The sequence below is a fragment of the Sesamum indicum genome, linkage group LG6, assembly GCF_026168435.1.
Source record: "Sesamum indicum cultivar Baizhima isolate 11 linkage group LG6, ASM2616843v1, whole genome shotgun sequence".
Taxonomy (NCBI): domain Eukaryota; kingdom Viridiplantae; phylum Streptophyta; class Magnoliopsida; order Lamiales; family Pedaliaceae; genus Sesamum; species Sesamum indicum.
In genome coordinates, this window is record NC_142662.1 from 17,684,094 (window position 1) to 17,708,326 (window position 24,233).

The following is a 24,233-nucleotide window of genomic DNA, read 5'->3' on the forward strand; positions in this document are numbered from 1 at the left end:
ACCTGCAAATTCCTCATCAGATTGAATGTAATTCACAAAGCTTGAAATAGGATCTGATCTCGTCTCTTTATTCTTCATAAGTTTCAGCAATTCTGCCACCATACTGACAACATCCGTTTGTGCATCTGCTTTGGTTGCCACCATATCTGTTTTGTCCACCTCTTTAGTGTCTAAGTTCCCTGCAAAATTATAAGCTCCACCGGGTTGTTTCTTCCTCTCGTTTAGTGCTTTATACCACTCAGGTGCACCGTGTATTTGAAAACAAGTTTCCTTCAAATGTCCCTGTTTATGGCAATGAGAGCAAAGCAAGCCTCGCTTATCCTTTTCGAACACTGTTCTGCGCCTCTGTACTTGCCTACGCGGTCCTCCACTGTCTCTTAAAGCCACCTGGTATGCTGTATTATTGGCATTGTCAACAAGGTTCATCTGCACACTACGTTGTTGTTCCACAGCAAAAGTCATGGAGAAAGCCTTCTCCAAGTCAGGTAGCGGATCCATCATAAGTAATTGGCTCTTTTCTTTATCGAAAGTCTCATGGAGCCCCATGAGAAACTGCATGAGTTGTGTGGCACTGTTCGTCTCTGCGATAGCCTTGTTTATCCCGCAAGAACATCCTCCACAAGTGCATTTAGGTGGCGGTGATAGGCAAAAGAGCTCATTCCATAGCTTTTTCAGTTTCGTCAGGTAACTAGTTAGTGTCATGTTTCCTTGCGAAATCGATGAAATCTCCCGCTGTAACTGATATATCGTTGGTCCAGTGCTACGGCCATATCTTGCCTCTATCTCCAACCAAAGCTCACGAGAAGAGCTCACATACATAAAGCCTTCTACGATTTCCTTCGAAATCGAGTTCCATAACCATGAAGTAACCATGAGATCTGCTCTTCTCCATTGTTCAAACAGAGCAGAGCCTATTGCCGGTCGAGGAAAAGTTCCATCGATGAAGGTTAACTTCATCTTGCAGCCAAGAGCGACATAAACCGCTCTACTCCATGTCAAATAGTTGGTGCCAATCAGAGGTGAAGAGGCGAGCACAAAGCTCGAATTATCGGAGGGATGAAGGTACAAGACATCCCTTTCATATTGATCGGTCTCCAGTGTTCGAGAATCCACCATGACTAGGCTTCTAATCTCAGCAATTTACAGAAAACAAACCGTAGAACAGACGTATCAAGAGACCTTCAAAATGAAGGCTCTGATACCATGTAGAAATCACAATTCGAAGAAGCAGTAAAAATGCAATCTTGTTCAGAGAAATCGCCCTTTAAAGGCCCAAACTCCATTTCTGTTCAAGTGTTCTGTTACAATCAAAAAATGAAGAAGACGATCTCTCCCTTTTAAATAAACTGAATTACCTCCCAACTGTCTAACTAATCCGCAACTAACTAACATGCTTACGTGGACCTATAGCATGCCGAATAAATGACATAAGCCCATGACTGTACAAAAAAGCTAAAATACAAAGGAAGGCGTGAATGCAAAAACGCGATTCTCTTCTATCCGTTGTCCAAGGGATGAACAGCAACATCAGCAACCCGACCACCTGCAGCAGCTTGATCTTCCATCCTGTTGCATTGGGAATTCATATCAGCCTGAGTTCCAAGGATTCCAACATTTATCCTTATAGATAGGAAGGACTTTAAGCTTGGTCAAAAGAAAAGTGAAACACACACACATATATATATATAGCGAGAGAGTGAGAGAGTGAGAGAGTAGAACTTCTATAAATTAACACTCGATAAATTAATAATTTTTTTAAAATAATAATTTTTCTCGGTCCCAACTTTGGCCCAAGGTCTAAATTAATAATTTTGATAAATTAATAAGATAATAATTTTTTGGAAGACCCTTATATAAATTTATGGTCCCTTCAATATCATAAACTAATAATTCTATAAATTACAAATCTAATTAGGACAACTTAATAAAATATGATTCTATTGTTGTTTGTTTCTTCTTAATATTAAATTTAGTTGTATTTTATCTCTAGCTTCCCTTACTGCATCCAAATCCGGTGTTGCGTTCTGATACCACAACAAAAAATTGTGAAAAATTATTTGCCGTTATGAGTGCTTCATTCCGCGTAATTGGTTGCAAAGGCATTGCACCGTGTTCAGTTTCATCCTCAATAGGACTTTCAACAACACTAGCTACAATTTAATGGTTGATTTCCTTATCATACATGAACTTGCATTAAATTTTAATTAGTACTATGTACTATGTATAATGAACTTTATTTTTTTTAGGGGATGCATTATATTTAATTTAGCTATATTGTATATGAACATTATTCAATTAGTCAATACAATGCATATATTTTATTAATGAATAATATAATGTAGATTCGTTTAATTGGGAATTTTTTTAAAACTAATAAATTATTAATTTATCTATTAATTAATACCTTTTTAGATTAATAAAATTACGTGGTCCAGAAATTGTTAATTTATAAAAATTTTAGGTGACAATGTAAAAAAATGTCAAAAAAAACAATCATGGTGTGAAGAATGAGAAAGAGAAAAAGTCTGTGAGCAAACAAAACATGAAGTGATGAGAGATAGAAAGGATAAATTATAATTGTGGGTTTATTAAAATTATAATTTGAGCTCTGAGTTAGGAGTTAGCAGCCATGAGTTAAAAGCGAGGAGTTCCTTCTGAGTTATTAAGTTGTTGGTATTTGGTTTATCAGATTCTTTTTCTAGACTATAATAAGTCTTTCAAGAGCTTCATGGAGCTATAAAGAGTTAGATGAAACTACTGGAACTTTACAATTTATATTCTTAAATTGCTTAAAATAAGTTGATTATTGTAAAAATTATAAATATTAAATTACTTTTTAAATACTCCAATTTTAATTTTTTTTTCAACTTTTCATTTCTGGTTTCAACTCTTATAACTTTCGTTATTGTTTAACTTGCAACTTTTTTTTTCATAAAAGTTTAAATTATTGCAAACAATCCTAACAGTGAAGAAAGTAGGAATGACAACGGGTTGGGTTTCGAGTAAATTTGTCCGAATCCAGAAGCTAAGATTTCCTCGAACCTGGGACTGAATCCAAACCCATAATTTAGGACCACTTTAAAATTTTTAAAATGGTAAAACTATATACTTTTAAAAACAATACCACCTTAAAATATTATTGAAGGATTAATTTTTTAATTTTATATATGCCTATGTTACACTTTAAAATATTAAAAAATTTCAAGATATAGGTGACTTATGTATAATTAAAACTTAAAAGAATACAACCACAAAAAAATATCATAAAAGTATTTAAATCATTATTTCATTTATTATATGTAAATATAAATAAAATACAATTTTTTTTCATACATAAATATATAAAAAAATATTAAAAGAACTAGATTGGTGTGGATTAGGGTCCCAGCCACCAAAATTTGATTCTGGGATATGCCTCTAAACACGATTATGATTTGAAAACCCATCCCAAAAAAACGTGTTTGGATTTAAGTCCAGCTTAGATCTGGATCCATTGTTAAAGCGTCTTAAATTTCGTTCCCTCCAAATGTGGTAAATGCAAGCAGCCAGAAGTGCACGATAAGCCAAGTTAATGATAAGTTTTCCTCTCCATTTCCTTGCAGCCCACTCAACATTCCGTGACCACTCTATATTAGGCCATTCAAACTGAACAATCCACCGAATCACTGTCAGACATCTTCTGGCATAATGACATCGACAGAATAGATGAGTATGTGTCTCCATTGTGCCCTCATCACATAATATACAAGCACCTAGGTATGATAGCCATGGTCAATCAATTGTGGATAGTTTCCCCAAAATCGCAAGCTATATGGGCATGTACCTTAGGGATAAGTGCCAAAAGTGTGGTGTTGATTTGCTTCAACAGTTTTTCCGTGGTAAAGAACTCTCAAGATTGCCTTCATAACCTCCGGACCCACGATTGGCTAGGCAGCTTTATAAAAACTCGATGAGAACCCATTCGGTCCAAGTACTTTATCTTCAGCAATGTCGAACACTGCCTGTTTGACGTCAACGGCAGTGACGGGTGTAAGGAGCTGAAAACCTTCCTCCTCATTGAGGACATGTCTAGCCATGGCCTCAAATACCGGATATCTATCACCTACGTCCGCCTTTCTCCGGCTGACAGAGCCTAGAAGGAGACAAACTCATGATAACCGCTTCTGGCTCTGAGTAGGTGGTCCCGTATTATCATTTATTTACAAGATTCTCCGAGTAGCACGTCGCTGAGCTATCTTGCAGAAGAAAATTCTAGAGCATTGATCCGATCCTTCATGACTTGCAAAATTCGAAAATGTCATCCGTGTGCAATTCTCTGCCACCAATGAGGTCCAATTACCACATGCACATGCAGCACACAGAAAATACCAAGAAAGATGAGTTATTTTCTATTCTTGCCGATTCCACGAATCGACAAAATGGCAATTCCCACCCCGAACCCGAACACGCCACCCCACTGTTAAGTTGTGAAGATTGATTTGAAGAAGAAAAGGATAACCTGATTCAACTTAGAATTCCCAAGTTGAGTTGGAGAAGGATAACCCGATTCAAAGTTGAGTTGGAGAAGGATAACCTCATTCAACTTAGAAATCCCAAGTTGAGTTGGAAAAAGGATAAGTCATGGCTATATATACTACTCTTATTAGCATTGTTTTATAGAGCAAAGTAGAATAGAGTAGAGAGAAAAGAAAGAGTTGAGACGAGGGTGAGTGTTGTCTTTCACGTGTGGTGAAGACTTGCATACAAGTGTGTGTGTGTTGTACTCCTCAATTTTTCTCCTCTTTGAGTGTTTTCTCCTGGCTTGGTATCGCCCCCAGACGTAGGATTTATATCCAAACTGGGTTAACAAATTCGTGTGTCTTTTACTGCCTTCATATTCCACCTGTTATCCATCTTAACCCGATCCATTTCCTAACAACTGGTATCAAGAGCCTGGTTCAAGGAGTTAAGATGGAGGGAAAGTTTCCAGTCGAACGGTTCAATGGTTCCGACTTTGGGTTTTGGCGTATGCAGATGGAGGCCTACCTGTACGGGAAGGACCTGTACGAACCACTTGCAGAGAAGTCCGAGAAGACGAGTGATGAAGAATGGAAGGTGCTCGATCGAAAGGCGATGAGCGCAATAATCCTGTCGCTCTCTCGGAATGTCGCCTATCATGTGAAGGGAGCAAAGAGCACGAAGGAAGTTCTACAGACTCTTGCCGATATGTACGAGAAACCCTCAGCAATGAACAAGGTTATGCTGATGAAAAAACTATTCAGGTTGCAGATGGAGGAGAGGAAGTCGGTGGCCGATCACCTCAATGACTTCAACCAACTCACGACACAGCTGGCGTCTGTGGATATCGTGTTTGACGATGAGGTAAAAGCGTTAATTTTGCTTTCATCTTTACCTGACAGTTGGGATGTGGTTGTTACTTCAGTGAGCACTTCGTCTGGGAAGGAGAAGATGAAGTTCGACAACATCAGAGACATGATGTTGAACGAGGAAACCCGTAGAAAGCAAACGGGTGGATCATCTGGCTCTGCGCTACATACAGAGTCCAGAGGGAGACCTGACACACGGGGTAAATACCGTGGAAGGTCAAGGTCAAGGTCCAGGGGGAAGAACAAGGGCAAGAAGGAGATGGTGTGCTGGAACTGCGAGAAGCCCGGACACATGAAAAGCGAATGTCGGGCGCCAAAGAAGGAAAAGGAGGGCCGAACAGCGAATGCCGCGACGGAGGAGATCACGGATGCACTCTTGTTGAGTGTGAGCAGTTCTTCCGATGATTGGGTTGTGGATTCAGGGGCCTCATTCCACTCATGCAGCAACAAAGACATCATGGAGCCATACACCTCAGGTGATTTTGGCTTAGTTTATCTTGCAGATAACAAACCCCTCAAGATTGTAGGAAAGGGAGATGTGCGGATCAAATCAACGAATGGGTCATGCTGGACCCTACATGATGTGAGACACATACCAGGACTGAAAAGGAACTTGATCTCAGTCGGACAGCTGGACAGTGATGGATTCCACACGACGTTTGGAGACGCGAAGTGGAAGATCAGTCGGGGAGCAATGACTTTGGCTCGAGGACTAAAGTCGGGAACGCTCTACATGGCGGGAGGATCTAGTTCAAACATTCCCTTTGCAGGAACTGTATCGCAGGCTAACCTGTGGCACAATCGCTTGGGCCACATGAGCGAGAAAGGAATGAACGTGCTGAAGTCGAAAGGACGGTTGCCCGAGTTAAAATCGGTGGAGGTGGGTCATTGTGAACACTGCGTGTTCGGAAAGCAGAAGCGGGTGAGCTTCTTGACCACAGGAAGAACTCCGAGGAAAGAAAAGTTGGAGCTTGTTCACACCGATTTGTGGGGGCCAGCACCAGTGTCATCTCTTGGTGGATCAACGTACTACATGACATTCGTCGATGATTCCACTAGAAAGGTATGGGTGTATTTCTTAAAAAGAAAATCTGATGCCTTTGATACATTCAGGAGATGGAGGGCACTAGTGGAAAATGAGACAGGTCTACAAGTGAAATGTCTCAGATCGGATAACGGTGGCGAGTACAACAGTGAAGGTATCAAGAATTACTGCGCCGACCATGGAATCCGAATGCAGAAAACAATCCCGGGGACACCTCAGCAAAATGGCGTTGCTGAGAGGATGAACAGAACACTGAATGAGCGTGCGAGATGCATGCGATTGAAGAGCGGACTACCAAAGATGTTTTGGGCAGATGCAGTCAACACGGCTGCTTTCTTGATCAATCGAGGGCCTTCTGTCCCGTTGAACAACAGGATACCAGAAGAGGTATGGAGTGGTAAGAAAGTGGATCTTTCTTTCTTACGTACGTTTGGTTGTTCAGCCTATATTTTGAACGATGATCGGACTAAGCTGGATGCTAAGTCGATTAAATGTACATTCATTGGGTATGGGACTGACGAATTTGGGTATAGATTCTGGGATGATCAAAACCGGAAAATAATTCGTAGCAGGAATGTTATATTCAATGAGGATGTAATGTACAACGACAGGAAGGTAAGCCCGGACGATGACAAGAAGGAAAGGGAATTTGTTGATCTCGATATTTCAAATTCCGGGATCATGAGACCAGCAGATACGGATTCAGTGGGAGTTCAGACGGACGAAACCGAACAAACGGAGATAGAGCCAGAACCAGTATCGGAGGAACCGATTACTGAAAGCAGCACACCCTTGGCACTAGGTCGAGAACCGAGGCTGAGAAGGGCCCCAGATAGGTACTCCCCCTCTCTTTATTACTTGCTTTTGTCTGATTGTGGAGAACCCGAATGTTACGCAGAGGCAGTCAATGATGTCCACAAGAGCAAGTGGGAGCTTGCGATGAACGACGAGATGAACTCGTTGAAGAAAAACAACACATGGGAATTGTGTCAGCTCCCAAAAGGAAAGAAGGCCCTACAGAACAGATGGGTCTATCGGGTTAAGGAAGAATCAGACGGGAAGAAGCGGTACAAGGCAAGACTCGTAGTAAAGGGATTCCAACAAAGATACGGTATTGACTTTACTGATGTTTTTACACCTGTTGTCAAGTTAACTACTATTCGTCTTGTGTTGAGCATGGTAGCGGCAGAGAACTTGGAGTTACAACAGATGGATGTAAAGACAGCCTTCCTACACGGGGATCTTGAGGAGGAGATATACATGGTACAACCAGAGGGGTATAATGGAGATGATCAGCAGGTGTGTCGCCTGAAGAAAAGCCTGTATGGATTGAAACAGGCTCCGCGGCAGTGGTACAGGAAGTTTGACAACTTCATGCTAGAGATAGGTTTCTCTAGATGCAATGCTGATCATTGCTGCTACGTGAAGAGGTTCGATGAGTTTTTTATCATTCTACTCCTGTATGTTGATGACATGTTGATAGCAGGATCAAATGTCAAGGAGATCAATAGGCTCAAGGATCAGTTATCAAGGAAGTTTGACATGAAAGATCTTGGCGAAGCAAGACAGATATTGGGCATGAAAATCACAAGGGACAAAGGTATTGGTAAATTATGGTTATCTCAATCTGATTATATTGAGAAGGTATTATGCAGATTCAAGATGGAAAATGCAAAACCGGTTGGAACGCCATTGGGAAATCAGTTCAAACTATCCAACAGTGATTCGCCCCAGACTGACTCCGAACGTGCAAAGATGAGAGTCACACCGTATGCCTCAGCAATTGGGAGCCTGATGTATGCTATGATCTGTACTCGACCGGATATAGCACATGCAGTGGGAGTAGTTAGCCGTTTTATGAGCAATCCAGGAGTGATGCACTGGGAAGCTGTGAAATGGATTCTTAGGTACCTGAGGGGTACTAAGGACCGAGCATTGGTGTTTGGTAAGGGCAAGCTTACCTTGTTTGGGTTTGTTGACGCTGATTTTGCAGGGAGTGACTATGACAAAAGGAGGAGCACTACAGGGTACGTGTTCACATATGGCGGTACAGCCGTATCCTGGGTCTCAAAGTTGCAGAAGGTTGTCACACTGTCCACGACGGAAGCTGAGTACGTGGCAGTTACTGAGGCAGCTAAGGAGCTCATTTGGCTGCAACACTTGTTGGGTGAATTAGGGAAACCTCAGGCAGATGTGATTCTTCATAGCGATAGCCAGAGTGCGATCCATCTGGCAAAGAATCCCGCGTTCCATTCGCGGACAAAGCACATCGAGATCAAGTACCATTTCATCCGACAACTTCTGGAGAAGAAGGCACTGCAGCTGGAGAAGATCCAAGGAGAAAAGAATCCTGCGGACATGCTGACCAAGGCGGTTGCGATGGCGAAGTTGAAGCTGTGTACGGCTTCGACTGGCCTTGATGACTAGAGTGGACAAACCCGGCGGTACCAAGAAAGAAGTGGAGAAAAGCTAATCAATCTTCAAGTGGGAGATTGTTAAGTTGTGAAGATTGATTTGAAGAAGAAAAGGATAACCTGATTCAACTTAGAATTCCCAAGTTGAGTTGGAGAAGGATAACCCGATTCAAAGTTGAGTTGGAGAAGGATAACCTCATTCAACTTAGAAATCCCAAGTTGAGTTGGAAAAAGGATAAGTCATGGCTATATATACTACTCTTATTAGCATTGTTTTATAGAGCAAAGTAGAATAGAGTAGAGAGAAAAGAAAGAGTTGAGACGAGGGTGAGTGTTGTCTTTCACGTGTGGTGAAGACTTGCATACAAGTGTGTGTGTGTTGTACTCCTCAATTTTTCTCCTCTTTGAGTGTTTTCTCCTGGCTTGGTATCGCCCCCAGACGTAGGATTTATATCCAAACTGGGTTAACAAATTCGTGTGTCTTTTACTGCCTTCATATTCCACCTGTTATCCATCTTAACCCGATCCATTTCCTAACACCCACTTCCGCCTCCCTGCGATGCCTTCACCTGTCTCCAGGACCATCGCCGTCGTAGGCGCTGGTGCTGCCGGCCTCTGTGCCGCCCTGGAACTTCGGCGAGAAGGACACAAAGTGGTTGTCTACGAGAGGGAAAACCAGATAGGGGGCACGTGGGCATACACACCCGAAATAGAGACTGACCCGATAGGAGTCGATCCCAGTCGGAACATAGTCCATTCCAGCCTCTATGCGTCGCTGCGCACCAACCTGCCCAGGGAAGTGATGGGCTTCCGGGTCTACCCGTTTGTGGCGAGCCGGAAACCCGGGAGGGATGGGAGGAGGTTTCCTGGTCATGGGGAGGTGTTGGAGTATTTGAGAGATTTTGCTGAAGAATTTCGGCTTCGTGAGTTGGTGAGGTTTGGGAGTGAGGTTTGGCATGTGGGGTTGATGGAGGATCGGAAATGGATGGTGAGATCAAGGAAGAGAAGTGGGAGTGAGGGGAATAAAGATGATGAGGTGTATGATGCTGTGGTGGTGTGCAACGGGCATTATACGGAGCCCCGTATTGCAGAAATACCCGGTAAGTGTCTTTTCTTTGTTCTTTCTTGTTTTTATTTTATCAGAATGGATGATAAAGATTAGAACTGAGTGTTTTCTGCAATCAGCTGCTTTTTGTCCAATTATTTTTTGTATTAGGCCCTTGTTGCAATAGTGTTCAAGTTGATTGTTTAGAAGGCGTGTGAGCATGTCTGTTCATTTAGCTGAAAAATTAGAAAACTATCAGTTTACAACAGCTTATGTTGCTAATTTTTGTGAGATGATACTGATTCTCAATTGGTCAGATTTGTAAATTTAGTGGAATTTCAGTGTCTCCTCGAGTGGATTATGGCGTCTTAAGCTAAAAATGTTCACTCTTATTATGTTCAATGCGGATTGTAATCAACTACTTGTAATTTACATGTTCTGTTTATAAAAATTGGTTCTTTATGGTAGTGAGGAATGAGGGTTCAAAGATATGTATTTGGTGGTAAAAGAATTATATTACTCTTAAGTCATCATCTTGTTTCTGAAATGCTTCCTTGTTTCATAACTGGAAAATTCTAGTATCTCAATGCAACCTTTGATTGTGGATCTTATAAAGTGTTCTTATCACATTTAGGCATTGAAGTGTGGCCGGGAAAGCAGATTCATAGCCATAACTATCGCGTTCCTGATCCATTTCGTGATCAAGTATGTGTCAGGTGCATTATTTTCCTTCCTTAAAGCTTGCATATCCAAATCCATTTTACAGGGTAACTGCAGTGTGGATTAAAATGTTTTGTATCACTTTTTCCATTCAAGAATTTCCTGAATTGCTTGAGCATAAACTGCTAATGGACAATCCTCAAAAGTCTACAAATCTCCGTTTTCGTTTTCTGTTTTCGCTTTTTGGTATGCCACAATCTGTACATCTCATAGTAATGCAATTTATTTTCCACAATATGCGTAGACTACAAACTGTGCATCATGTTCAGTTGCAAGAAAAAGTGATGAAATCAAAATTATGCTTTACTGACATTAAAACATCTAGACGATGAAATTTGTGGTACACGCCAAAATGACATAAGAGTTAAAGTGAAGTGAAGGGTGTAGTGTAGCGGAAGCTCATTTCTGAAATTTGAGGAGAACATTCAGTCGCGGTGATATGTTAATAATTTCAGTTTTATCGTACAATCATCAAATATGTGCTGCTCCAGTGTGGTTTTCAGCTTGGGTTAATTTGCAGATTGTGGTGATAATCGGTGGTGCTACAAGTGCTGATGATATCTCCAGAGACATTTCTAAAGTTGCCACAGAAGTCCATATTACATCTAGATCAATCGAAATTGGACGGCTGGGGAAATTGTCTGGCCATGACAATATCTGGCTCCATTCCATGGTGAAGTTGATCAAGTCACAAGGAACTGTTGAACATTTAACACTCTATACACACAATTAACTAGATAATAATGCTCGCATGACAATATCTGCAGATCAACAGTGTTCACAAAGATGGTAAAGTGGCATTTCAAGATGGAACTCAAGTCCGTGCCGACGTTATTCTTCACTGCACGGGGTGGGTAATGAGTAGAAGCTCTTCCCTATAGTTGAGTAGTGACAAACTAAATTTAAATGGAGAAAGACCTGTTGGAACAGTTTTTTCTTCCTTTTGCAGCTACAAGTATCACTTTCCTTTTCTTGAAACAAATGGCATTGTGAGTGTGGACGACAATCGAGTTGGTCCTCTTTATAAGCACATTTTCCCGCCAGCATTGGCCCCTTGGCTTTCTTTTATTGGCTTGCCACGGAAGGTTTGATGATTTTTCACATAATGCACTGTTCCTTCTTATTACGTATTATGACAATTTGTACAATTGACAATCACAACAACCTTTTGCTTAATCTGTTGTAGGTTGTTCCGTTTCTCTTGTTTGAATTCCAGAGCAAATGGATTGCTGGAGTTTTATCTGGTCGGATTCCTCTCCCATCAAAAGAGGAAATGATGAGGGATACTGAAGCCTTTTCCTCATCACTCGAAGCATCTGGAATTCCTAAGGGATATACTCATAGATTGGATGCAGATCAGGTAAATGCTCACCGACCCTCTATTAGTCCAAAAAAAGGAAAAGAAGAAAGCTTCCTTTCTGTTTTGAAGTTATAAAAGATGAAATAATAAGTTATTTTGGCAACACCTATCTTGCCTCGTCAACTTCTTATCAGCTCCCTTTTCTAAAATTGTTCCTTGAAGCTACATTTGGATGGGAGCATTCCGCGATTTGGAGAAAGGATTTGAAATGATTACACATTAAAAGAATTAACATCACCAACATTGTACATAATATAGTTCAAAATGAGACTTGAAAATTTTGAAATCCTTTATAAAAGAATCATTCTAAGTAAACCCGAAGTGTTTGTTATTATGAATTTGAAATCCCTAACTTCAAAGTTCAAATCCATTAATCTAAATGCAGCTTGGGATTCTTTGTCAGTATTCATGGAGGTATTCCCTAATAATGTATTCTTTGTCCTGATTTTGCAATGAACTCTCTTCTTCCAGTATGGCATGGATCGATGCTTGACACTGTGAATACATCAATCAGCCTATATTCTAATATGATCTGTAGTCCTACACAGCCTTGCAGAAGATTATTTCTGAGTTGTATGAAATCCCATTACATATAAAACAATGTTGTTTTTTCGGTATCTGCAGTTTGAGTATGACGATTGGCTGGCGGCCAAGAGTGGCTCTCCTTTGACAGAAGAATGGAGAAAGAAAATGTATTTTGCGGCTGGACGGATGAAGAGGAGCATGCCTGAGATGTACCGTGACCATTGGGACGATGAAGATTTGATCTCACAGGCTCATGAGGACTTTAAAACACGCAGTACGGTGGGCTCTGTATAGCCACAGCCCCATAGCTTCTGATGAAAATTTGCTGTATCTGCAACTATAACTGGTTCACCTGGGAAATTGAATAATTATTCTTGGAGATGTATTGTGATACATTTATTGAACTCTGGAATAACAATATTTCCAAAATGTTTGCAGTTCTGCACTTCATTTTTTGTTAACTACAGTTGTTCACTTAATCTTCATCTTCGGAAGGTGAGAAGCAGCAGCAAAACATTAAAGGAGAAAAGAATATGCACCAGCCGGGAATCGAACCCGGGTCTGTACCGTGGCAGGGTACTATTCTACCACTAGACCACTGGTGCTTGTTCACACTGCATTCGTCTTAAGACAGATGGTGAAACATTCATATTAGCGTACGTTTTTTGGTTTACTAATCATTATGGTACGCTGTCCCTATGTGTATATAATAAATAAATTTTTTAAACTTTAAAATATATTATATATCAGAGCAAAATATATAAACAACATATCATATTTCAGAAAATAAATAATAAATAAAAATTAATTTAGGGATATTATCTACACACACAAAATTTGGTGTTGCGGTATCACAAACCGTTTGTGAGTGAAAAAAGATATTTCTTTTTTAAAATTCGTATAGATATATAGATGGGAGTAAGAATTTAAGTGGGGATAGTTGCAAAATACATAAGAGATATTTTCGATAATTTAAAAAATTAATGTCCCGGTGTAAATAACCATTATTTGTTAGTAGATTTTTTTTTAATTAGTACAGATAGATAATCAATTTTTAAGAAATTTTAATTGTGACTAATTTCTTGCTAACTTGGCCTATGTTGGTCCCGTTCATGTACGTTGTAATGTTATATTTTATTAAGAACAGCATTAATCATTTTGAAAAGCCTCTGAAATTAGCATCGGGTGTTTGGGTTGGGTATTTTGAGCCCCAAGCTTGATCCGTTTGGGTGTGGGTTAAATTTTGAACTTTCTTAAAAAAAATTTCGAGTATCAAAAAATTTAAAATCAAATACTCGATACTTGAAAATTTTTAAAAATCAAATTTGAATTTAGATAGAAGAACTCGATCGGATACCCTTTAAAAAAAAAAAGAATGTGATTTAAAACTACAATCAATTTAAATGAGAATTGTTAGTTATCAGATAGAAATATAATTATAAAAGAAATTAAAATACTATTATTGTTGTTATGAATTTGTCGGGTTAAGGTATTTTGAGAGAATGTAGGGAATTGTTATTCTCAATGAGCAATATAAGCTTTAAATCCTTTGGTTAGGAGATTTACAAAACATATCATTATCGTTAGAACCACACCGGTAAGAAATCGGTAATAGCTATTTGATACTTAAATCAAATAAGTCACACGAGAAAAGTGTATAAAGATCGTAACTTGTAACAATTATATCAAGTTAAAAAGTTAGCATGGAAGGCGATTGTTTATAAGTTTTTTCTAATTGCTCGATTCCACATAAACCACAGACACCAAAATGATCTGACAATCGCGGTGGGTCCATATATATTAGGGTTTTGGTTTTAACGAAATTAGACTATAAATTTCCTAATGAACAAAATGGACCAGAGTTTAGCTGAAGATCGAAAATGCATTGCAGGGAAATCTAGGCGTGACCTTCGTAAGATTACCGTACATAAAAAATATTGTGATTATATATGATTTAATAATTCATAATTTAGTTGAACATATAGCTAAATGGATGGCATCAAAGTTATTTGGTATAAGAAAACTTCTTAATTTGAAAATACGAGGCTGTTTGATTGAATTTATAATTTTTTAAAAATATTTTGCAAGATGCCTGAGAGATTACAAGTTCTATTATAAGCTCAACCCGTCTTTTTAATAAAATCTTTTAAACTCTTTAATCTCATACCCTTCATATATAATTGACGTTTTTTCTCGCTTTCAACAGAATATATATTTATATGATTTTAGATTCTAATAATTTGATATTTTTTTCGCTATTATTATAATATAAAAAAATTATTATTTTAAATACTCTAATATTTTATTTATCCAAATACATTACAAACTTAATTTTAAAATAAGATTCAACCTTTTTAAAAAATGTTATAAAAGACTAATAAAATGACTCAAATAAAAACTTAGTTAAACACCCTCTAACTAGACTGACACTCTTTGTTACTTCTACTATTCTCGTATCAAGCAATAAAAATTAGGTTAATTACATTGAACTCCATCCAAATACTCGAAATTTCACTTTCCTCCATATCAAACTTCAAAAATTATCCTTCACACCCCTTGTGAAAAGTACTCTAGTTGTCAACTTAAATTGAGGTGGGAAATTACTATTTTACTCTCAATTTTTAAAATTTTAAAAAAATTAAACAATGAAATTAAGAGTTAATTATATTTTGTCTTTTAAATTATGATTATTTTTATATTTTGGCATCTAAATTTTTTCATGCCAACTTATCATCTCAATTTTACTAAATTTTGCATTTTGTCATTTATAATTATTTTTCAACCAAATTTTTTGTCGAAAAAACATTCATAGTGTTTGGTTTTGATTTTGGCCCATCTCAAAGATCGGCTAAAATATGATGAATGTTTGATCTAATTTGATTTGGGTGTTTTTAAGGTGTTTTGAAATAGTATTTATTTTTGATAAAAAAGACTACACTAAATGTAGGCCCTAAAACCATTTTTGTCATCATTTTGCCCTCTCTCATGCTGAGGCATTAAAAGTATACATAAGCAATTGGCATGTTAATAATTTGAACTAATTAAGAATCTGTAATTATTAGAATGAGCATTTCAGTTTTTATTTTATAATATAGTATATGATATAGTTAATTGTTTAAAATGTATTACTTGTGTAAAAAAATCAATAAAAATAAATAAATCAATTATTTTATTATTTATATAATTTATTTAAATTTATCACTCCAAGTAGAACGTCTAACAAAAATATTATTAACCCATTACTAGAGTGCATTTAATTATTTATTAAAATATAAATATTATTTATATAAAATCATAATTGTTTTTTCATACAAATATAATTAAAAATATATATAATTGAATCATCTTTAAAAAAAAAAACTATACACACACACACACATATATATATAACTATATATAAAACACTACAAGAACAGACTTTCAGAGATGGATTTTTCCATCTCTAAAGCCTTTATTTTCGTCGCTAATACTATTAGCGACGATTAATTCCATCAGAATATCTATTGCTGAAAGCCCAATGGCCAATTCCAACGCTGAATATGTCACTGTATTTTTTACGGAATATTATCCGTCTTAAAATCTGTTTTGTTGTAAGTGGATCGGTCTCCGGCAAGATTACAGTTTATAAGATTACAGAAACTTAAAAATAGTTACAAACCTTTCTAATACAAATTACAATAAGCCTATAAAGCATAAATATGCTTACAAGAAATAAACCAGGGAAATGCAATATTACAGAGAAAGGGGACATAAACAGAAGTAAGCAAAATACGGCTCAGAAGACCCAAGGCCTACAAAGGCCAAAGGTCACAACCTCATTCAAGGTTGCACAAATCAGAAAATCCACAGAGGTTTCCAGAAAATCCACCAAGGATATGCCACAAAGGCTATTTCAATTTCCACAAAGGAAGAGCCACAAAGGCTCTGAGGTTTTTGCCACTTAGGCATTTTAGAGTTTCAGAGAAGGAGAGAAGAGAGAGCAGATTATTTCGTTAGCAATGAACCGAACAAGACCAGCCATTTAAAGAGGTTGTCATGGGGAAGGTTACTAACGGCCATTTCTGGGTAAGGGAAGAAGCTCAGAAGACAAGGGGTTGGGGAAGAACCCAAGGAATCATCTGAGTAAAGGGAGAAGGAGAGCAGACGGGATAGAGAAGAAATGGGGATCAGGCTTTTCAGTTGAAGAGACTGAAATAAATATAAGGCAACCGGATCGAACCTTTGGTGGGTCGGGTTGGTGGATAGTGGGCCTCTGGGCCTTTAATGATTTGGCCGTCCATTTGAGTAAGGCCCAGACATTTGGTTTGGACCATATAATTTTACATTTTCCACCTTGGTCTAAACCAAGATGTTGGGTCATCAGGCTATCATAATTGCCTTAGCTTCCATTTCATGCATAAAAGAAGAGTTAAGGAATAACAGTTCATAAGTGTAGCATATCAAGACAATTTTTAAATTTTTCAATTGCTAAGCATTTTGTTCCCATATCTGCAGGATTTTCTTCTGACTTTATTTTCTCAAGATTGATTATTCCATTATTTATAACATCCCTAATAAAGTGATACCTAACATCTATGTGTTTGGTTCTATAGTGAAAAACTGGATTTTTACATAACTGGATACTGGACTGACTATCAGAGTAAACTAAAAGTTTATTTTCCAGAAATCCAATTTCAGAAATTAAACCTTTGAGCAATATTGCTTCTTTTATTGCTTCAGTAGTTGCTATATACTCAGCTTCAGTAGTGGAAAGAGCTACTACACTTTGAAGTTGGGATTTCCAACTTATGCATGCATTACAGAGAGTAAAAAATATAAGAAGTAGTTGATTTTCTACTATCTTTGTCATTAGCATAGTTAGAGTCCACAAAACCTTTAAGTTTAACACCATCAGAGTTTTTAGAAAAGGTTATTCCAAGGTTTTTAGTACCATTCAAGTATTTAAAGAGCCATTTTACAGCTTCTCAGTGGGGAGTACCTGGATTTGAAATATATCTACTTAAACAGCTAACTGCATATGCAATATCTGGCCGAGTACTAACCATTAAGTACATAACAGAACCTATTGCATTTGAGTAAGGCACATTTTTCATTTTATCTTTTTCAAATTCTATTTTAGGACACTGTTCTTTGCTTAATTGAAAATGTGCTGCAAGGGGTACAGAAGATGATTTGGATTTTTCCATTGAAAACTTTTCAAGAATGCTTTGAATGTAAGAAGTTTGATTTAAGAAAATAGTTGACTTGGTTCTGTTTCTCTCTATATTTATACCATGTATTTTCTTAGCATCTCCTAAATCTTTCATTTCAAAATTCTTACGTAGATTGTTTTGTAAGCACTTAATCATACTGAGACTAGGACTAGCTATTAACATGTCATCCACATATAAAACAAGAAACAGGGGCACATTGTTTTCATACTTGAAATATAAGCACGGATCATAGGCACTGTTTTTAAAATCCAAAGAATGCATGAACTGATCAAATTTTTTGTTCCACTGCCTAGGGGATTGTTTTAAACCATATAAGGATTTTTTGAGTAAACACACAAGATTTGGATTTTCTTATCAACAAAACCATGAGGCTGAGACATATAAATCTGTTCATCTAAGTTTCCATGCAAGAAGGCAGTCTTAACATGCATTTGTTTTAATTCCCAATTAAAATGAGCAACTAATGCAAGCATAATTCAAACAGTAGTAAATTTAACCACAGGAGAAAAAATTTCAGTAAAATCAATGCCTTCTTTTTGTGTGAAACCTTTTGCTACAAGTCTTGCTTTAAATCTTTTAGCATTGTTTTCTTCTTTTATTTTGAAGACCCATTTACAGTCAATTATAGAAGCATTTTTAGGTTTTGAAACTAAAACCCAAGTATTATTATTTTTTAAGACTTTTATTTCTTCATTCATAGCAGTTATCCATTCTTTGGAATTTGAACTTTCTATAGCTTCTTCATAAGAGCTTGGTTCTAAATTTTCAGCATTTAGAGCTAAGTGATAATCTTTAAACCTAGAAGGGATCCTACGTTCCCTAGGTTCTCTATCTCTTACTAATTGGTAAGTGTTTGGATTTTCATTTTCAAGCTCTTCATTATTGTTTTCTTCTTGATTTTCTTCTCTATTTACTATTTCTTCCCCTTGTTGGTTATCCTCATTGCTAGGTTCCACCTTATTAAAAGTATTTTCAATATTATAATCTTTAGTATCTTTTGAGAAAGTATTTAAACATGGCATTTCAGATTCATAAAATATCACATCTCTGCTAACTACAACTTTAAAACCTGGTTGATTCCTAAGCCATAATCTATATCCTTTTACTCCAGATGGATAATCAATAAATACACATTTTTGGGATTTAGGATAGAGTTTATCACCATTATTATGACAGAAAGCAGTACATCCAAAAATGCGCAGAGAAGAAAAATCAACATCAGATTTTGACCAAACTTTTTCAGAAATATTACCAAGTAAAGGCACAGAGGGTGATCTATTTATCAAATATGCTGCAGTTAATAAAGCTTCACCCCAAGAAGTTTTTGGTAAACCAGAACTAATTAAAAAACATCTTACTTTATTTAATAGAGTCCTATTCATTCTTTCAGCTACCCCGTTTTGTTGAGGAGTATAAGGTGTGGTTTTGTGTCTTTTAATACCATATTTGTCACATAAATCAGAAAACTGTTTGTTGCAAAACTCCAAACCATTATCAGTTTTTAAGGCTTTAAGCTTATGACCAGTTTGGTTTTCAACCAGATTTTTCCAGTTTTGAAATTTTTCAAAAACATCAGATTTTTGCTTCATAAGAAAAACAAAAACTTTTCTAGAATAATTATCTATAATAGAAAGAAAATACTTATTACCCCCATGTGTACTCACATTAGCAGGACCCCATACATCTGCATGTACATATTCTAGGATGCATTTTGAGGAAGTTGGAGATGGGTATGAGGAAGTGGGAAAATGCACTATGTGTTGTTTTCCTAATATGCAGTCATCGCAGAAATTTAAAACAGTAGGTTTTTCATGCAAGAAACCATTTTTGTGTAATACTCAAGTCCCCTAAACCTGATATGACCCAATCTTTTATGCCAAATTTCAGATTTATTTTCTGTAGAGACATTTCCAGAAAAGGAGTCATACTTCACAGTACATAAATACAAATTTCTCTTTTTCACAGCTTTGAAAATAGTCATAGAACCCTTAGAAATTTTCATAATCCCCTTACCCCATTTCCCCTCTAACCCGTCTTCTTCTAGGGCAGAGCATGAAATTAGATTATGAGCAAGATCAGGGACATACCTAACATTCTTAAGGGTAATTTTTGAACCATTTTTAAAAGTAAGACATGTATCATCATAACCAAGCACATCACATAATTTTTGGTTTGCCATTGACATAGAACCTAGCTTTTCAGTTTTAAAATTCATCAAAATCTCTTTGTAAGGTGTCATATGAAAAGTACATCCAGAATCCACAAGCCATTCAAATTTATTTAAAGAATTTTCAACAAAATTTACATCAGATACCATATAAACTTCATCAGCAGTTTCTTCTGAAACATTAGCATATTCATTATTTTGTTGATTCTTTTTAGGTTTCTTACAATCCTTAATAAAGTGACATCTTCCTCCACAGGTATAACATCTAAAATCCTTTTTGGTGTTTTTATCTTCATCTCTTTTATAATTGTTATTATGATTGTTATATCTATTTCTAGAAGGACTTCTTCCCCTACTTTTGCTGCGACTTTTACTGTATTTTCTGAACTTAGAATTATTATTATTATTATTCCTAGTTTTAGGTCTCCCTCTTACAAAATTCACTTCATTATCACTACTACTAGGAGTATTTGTTTTTAAATCCATTTCTTTTCATTTTAAACCACTAATAACAGTTTCTAGAGTCACATTATCATGACCATATTTTATTGATGCCTTAACATCACCATAAGACTTAGGTATAGTATTTAATAAAACTATAGGAGTATAATCATCTATATTTTTATCTCCAATCAGTTTTATGTCTTGAATTAATTTAGTAAATTCATCAATATTTTTAGAAAGGTCCAGCTTATATCTAAAAAAAAATTCTAAAAGAAATAATTTACTAGGAAGAGATGTTTCTGTATAAAGTTCCTCTGATTTATTCCAAAGTTCTTTAGCAGTGTTTTGTTTTCCCACTTTTCTAATCACAGTATCAGATAAATTTAAAATGATAGAACTATAAGCATACTCATCATTTTCAAGCCATTTTTCTTCAGAAACAGTTTCAGGGTATTTTCCATCAATGGCTTTAAAGCCCTTTTGTTGTATTAAAATGCCTTTCATTTTCTGTTGCCAAATAGTAAAATGAGATTTTCCATCACACGGTTGAAGATTATATCCAGACATTTTTTCAGAAAAACAACAAGTCACTTATTAAATCACAGAGCAATACCCAGAAATATACAGAAAATAGAGTACCAAACAGAGAACGAGTGGCAATATAATATCACAGATTTATTGCAGGGGCCTTGACTGCCTCTCCACTAGATACCCGACGACTTCACGAGCATGGCCAAGGGAGTTTAGCAGTAAGGGTTTAGGGATCTGGGACCGAAAAAATTAAAGAAGTACAAGAGTTAGAAAGATGTTACTGTGAGTGGCTTTTCAGGCCAAAGACTTAACCGCGCTCTGATACCACTATTGAAAGTGGATCGATCTCCGGCAAGATTACAGTTTATAAGATTACAGAAACTTAAGAATAGTTACAAACCTTTCTTATACAAATTACAATAAGCCTATAAAGTAGAAATATGCTTACAAGAAATAAACCGGGGAAATGCAATATTACAGAGAAAGAGGATATAAACAGAAGTAAGCAAAATACGGCTCAGAGCTTAAGACCCAAGGCCTACAGAGGCCAAAGGTCACAACCTCACTCAAGGTTGCACAAATCAGAAAAACCACAGAGGTTTCCAGAAAATCCACCAAGGATATGCCACAAAGGCTATTTCAGTTTCTACAAAGGAAGAGCACAAAGGCTTTGAGGTTTTTGCCACTTAGGCGTTTTAGAATTTCAGAGAAGGAGAGAAGAGAGAGCAGATTATTTCGTTAGCAATGAACCGACCAAGACCAACCATTTAAAGAGGCCATCATGGGGAAAGTTACTAACGGCCATTTCTGGGTAAAGGAAGAAGCTCAGAAGACAAGGGGTTGGGGAAGAATCCAAGGAGTCATCTGAGTAAAGGGAGAAGGAGAGCAGACGGGATAGAGAAGAAATGTGGATTAGGGTTTTCAGTTGAAGAGACTGAAATAAATATAAGGCAACCGGGTCGAACCTTTGGTGGGTCGGGTTGGTGGATAGTGGGCCTCTGGGCCTTTAATGATTTGGCCGTTCATTTGAGTAAGGCCCAGATATTTGGTTTGGGCCATATAATTTTACATGTTTCATTTAACAAACAAACTTAGACAAACTGTCTTTAAATCCGTAGCTGATCTGTCTCAAAATCCGTCGTAAAAGATTATCTTATGTTGTTCTCTTTTCATCTTTATTACTGTCTCTTTTCTGTAGCTGATTCTGTCACTAAATCCATCTTTAATTTTGTAGCTGAAAATAAAACTCCCTTTTAATTCAATCCCTAATTTTTTTAAGCAAAGCTGAAATAAGATGAGACTAAATACCTGGACAAAATGAAATATCATAATTATAACAAATGAAACAAGCATCAATTATTTGTAGAAAACCATACAACAACTAAGAAATCAATTAACATACCTAAAGTAGAAGTATGAGAAATACTATCGTTGTTTACCAAGAATAATTGTCATTCTTCATGTTCACAATTATACACCAAATACAATCATAAAAATATTTGAAACATCACATCATTCAAGAGCTTGCACTCTTTACTTAAACCCAAGGATAATTACTATTTCAGCTCCAATACTCTTTAATTTGCACCAAAATCAGAAATTGCTTAACGATTTCGACCAAAATCTTTTTGCTCATTGGGTCCAAATCCATCTGCAAACTGGCGATTGATATATCCCACCTCTTGAATTAATTTGTGTACCATTTCTTCAAGCTCCACCGCCCTTCTTTGTGCATCTTCATTCCTCCTCGCTTCTTCTTCTCTCCTTCTCGCATCTTCTTCCCTCTTCCGCGACTCCTCAAGAGCCTGCTCCAATATCTTTTTACTCTATGCTTCTCGTCTTAAAATTTTTTCTTGCATTTTCATAGTTAATTCATTATATTTTTCATCCATTACTAGACTTATAACCATGTAAAACTGGCTTATATAATAACAAAGCACTTGTTTTCGTTTTGGTTGACTAATTAAAATAGTTAACTAGCTGAATCGGAGAGTTCAAAGAAAATTCATCAACCAAAAAGCTTGTTAATGTAATCACATTTTGAAATATCTGACCTAAAAAATATTCAGTTCCAAATACATTAGCACACATAAAAAAATTTGCTTTTCAGATCTGTTTCCACAATAAATTTCAAATGTGCAAATATGAAAATTTTTCAGAACTACTTCAACCAAATAGCCAAACAGTTCTGAAATTTAAAGTAGTCAATTGAACAAGCATGTCCAAAGCCCACTTATCCACTGAATTTAGAACATAATCTTTCATTAGTCTGCATCAAGTAAAATATAAATGTTCTGCAATGTCAAAATGCAGACAACAATCGTATGAATTGATACAAAGTCCTAGTTAAAATTATTATCTTTGAACAGAATGTATCAAAAACTTAAGCAGCACTTGTTTCAGCAGAACAATTAATTTGTCATTTTTTTTTTGTGAAATATAAGTTTTCATTCATCCAAAAATATTTACAGTATACTCCGGGCATACCCGGAGAGATACGAGAAAGCCCACACTAAAGAAGGAACAATTAATCCGTGTGCGAATAGTGTCAAAAAGAGCCTATACAATGTGATCTTGACTGAAATAATAAGCCCCTCGGGACAGGGTGTTGAGCCTTTAAAGATGACTTCGTTGCGATGCCTCTAAAGGGTGTAGACCGTGCATGCCAAAGCGATGTGTCGCGCTTTGTTCTACGCGGAGGAACCAGTTTTCTCCTTCTTGAGCCACTTGACCGCACTTTGAAGGGTGACATAGTCCGGCTAATGCCAAGCCAGTATCGGATACGTGACCAAACAAAATTGTTGAACGGACACTCAAAGAAAAGGTGCTTGGCTGATTCCTTGGTGTTGATGCACAGGGAGCACAAATCCTCCTTTTGGAGGAACCCAAATCTGTCCCTTGTAGCTAGTCTGCCACATAAGCCAAGCCACAAGATAAATGAGTGTTTCGGTGGGATGAAAGCCTTCCATATAGACGCTTTCCAAGGCTGCCTCGCAAGTTTCGGCCTGAAGTACTCATAAGCTTTCGACGTTTGGAGACCCTTTGTGGTAGACCATCTCGTCATTTGTTCAATTGCTACCTTCGAAGACCCAAAAGCGGTGACCATCTTATTGCGAATTTCAGCAAGTCGTTGAAGGAGTGGAGAATCCCCCTTCTTCGGTTGCCAGTCCCAAATCGAAGCACCTCTAAGGTAGACACCATTGACCCACTGCACCCACAACGTTTCTGCCTTGCAGTGGATGTTCCATAAGACAGGCAAGGAGCGCAACGTTCCATAACTGAATGTGTCGAATACCGAGACCACCTTTTTCCCTGGGATGGCAAATTTCCTCCCAAGCGATCGGTGCCCTCCTAGAGTTCCAGAGAAAATTCCTGCAAAGCTGGTGAATTTTCTAGATAACCG

At 37.1% G+C, this 24,233-nt stretch overlaps 1 protein-coding gene and 1 non-coding gene across 2 annotated transcripts; one reads left to right on the forward strand and one right to left on the reverse strand.

Moving 5' to 3' along the window:
* Positions 1 to 9,358: 9,358 nt before the first annotated feature.
* On the forward strand, positions 9,359 to 12,917 carry LOC105164290 (flavin-containing monooxygenase FMO GS-OX-like 4). Its single transcript, XM_011082909.3, has 7 exons — positions 9,359 to 9,925; positions 10,505 to 10,575; positions 11,111 to 11,263; positions 11,358 to 11,440; positions 11,540 to 11,675; positions 11,777 to 11,950; positions 12,575 to 12,917. Exons 1-7 carry the CDS (start codon positions 9,385 to 9,387, stop codon positions 12,767 to 12,769), a joined length of 1,353 nt encoding a protein of 450 aa, XP_011081211.3. The 5' UTR covers positions 9,359 to 9,384; the 3' UTR covers positions 12,770 to 12,917.
* Positions 12,918 to 13,009: 92 nt separating this feature from the next.
* On the reverse strand, positions 13,010 to 13,080 carry TRNAG-GCC (transfer RNA glycine (anticodon GCC)). Its single transcript has one exon. It is a non-coding gene; the product is annotated as a tRNA-Gly (tRNA).
* Positions 13,081 to 24,233: the final 11,153 nt, after the last annotated feature.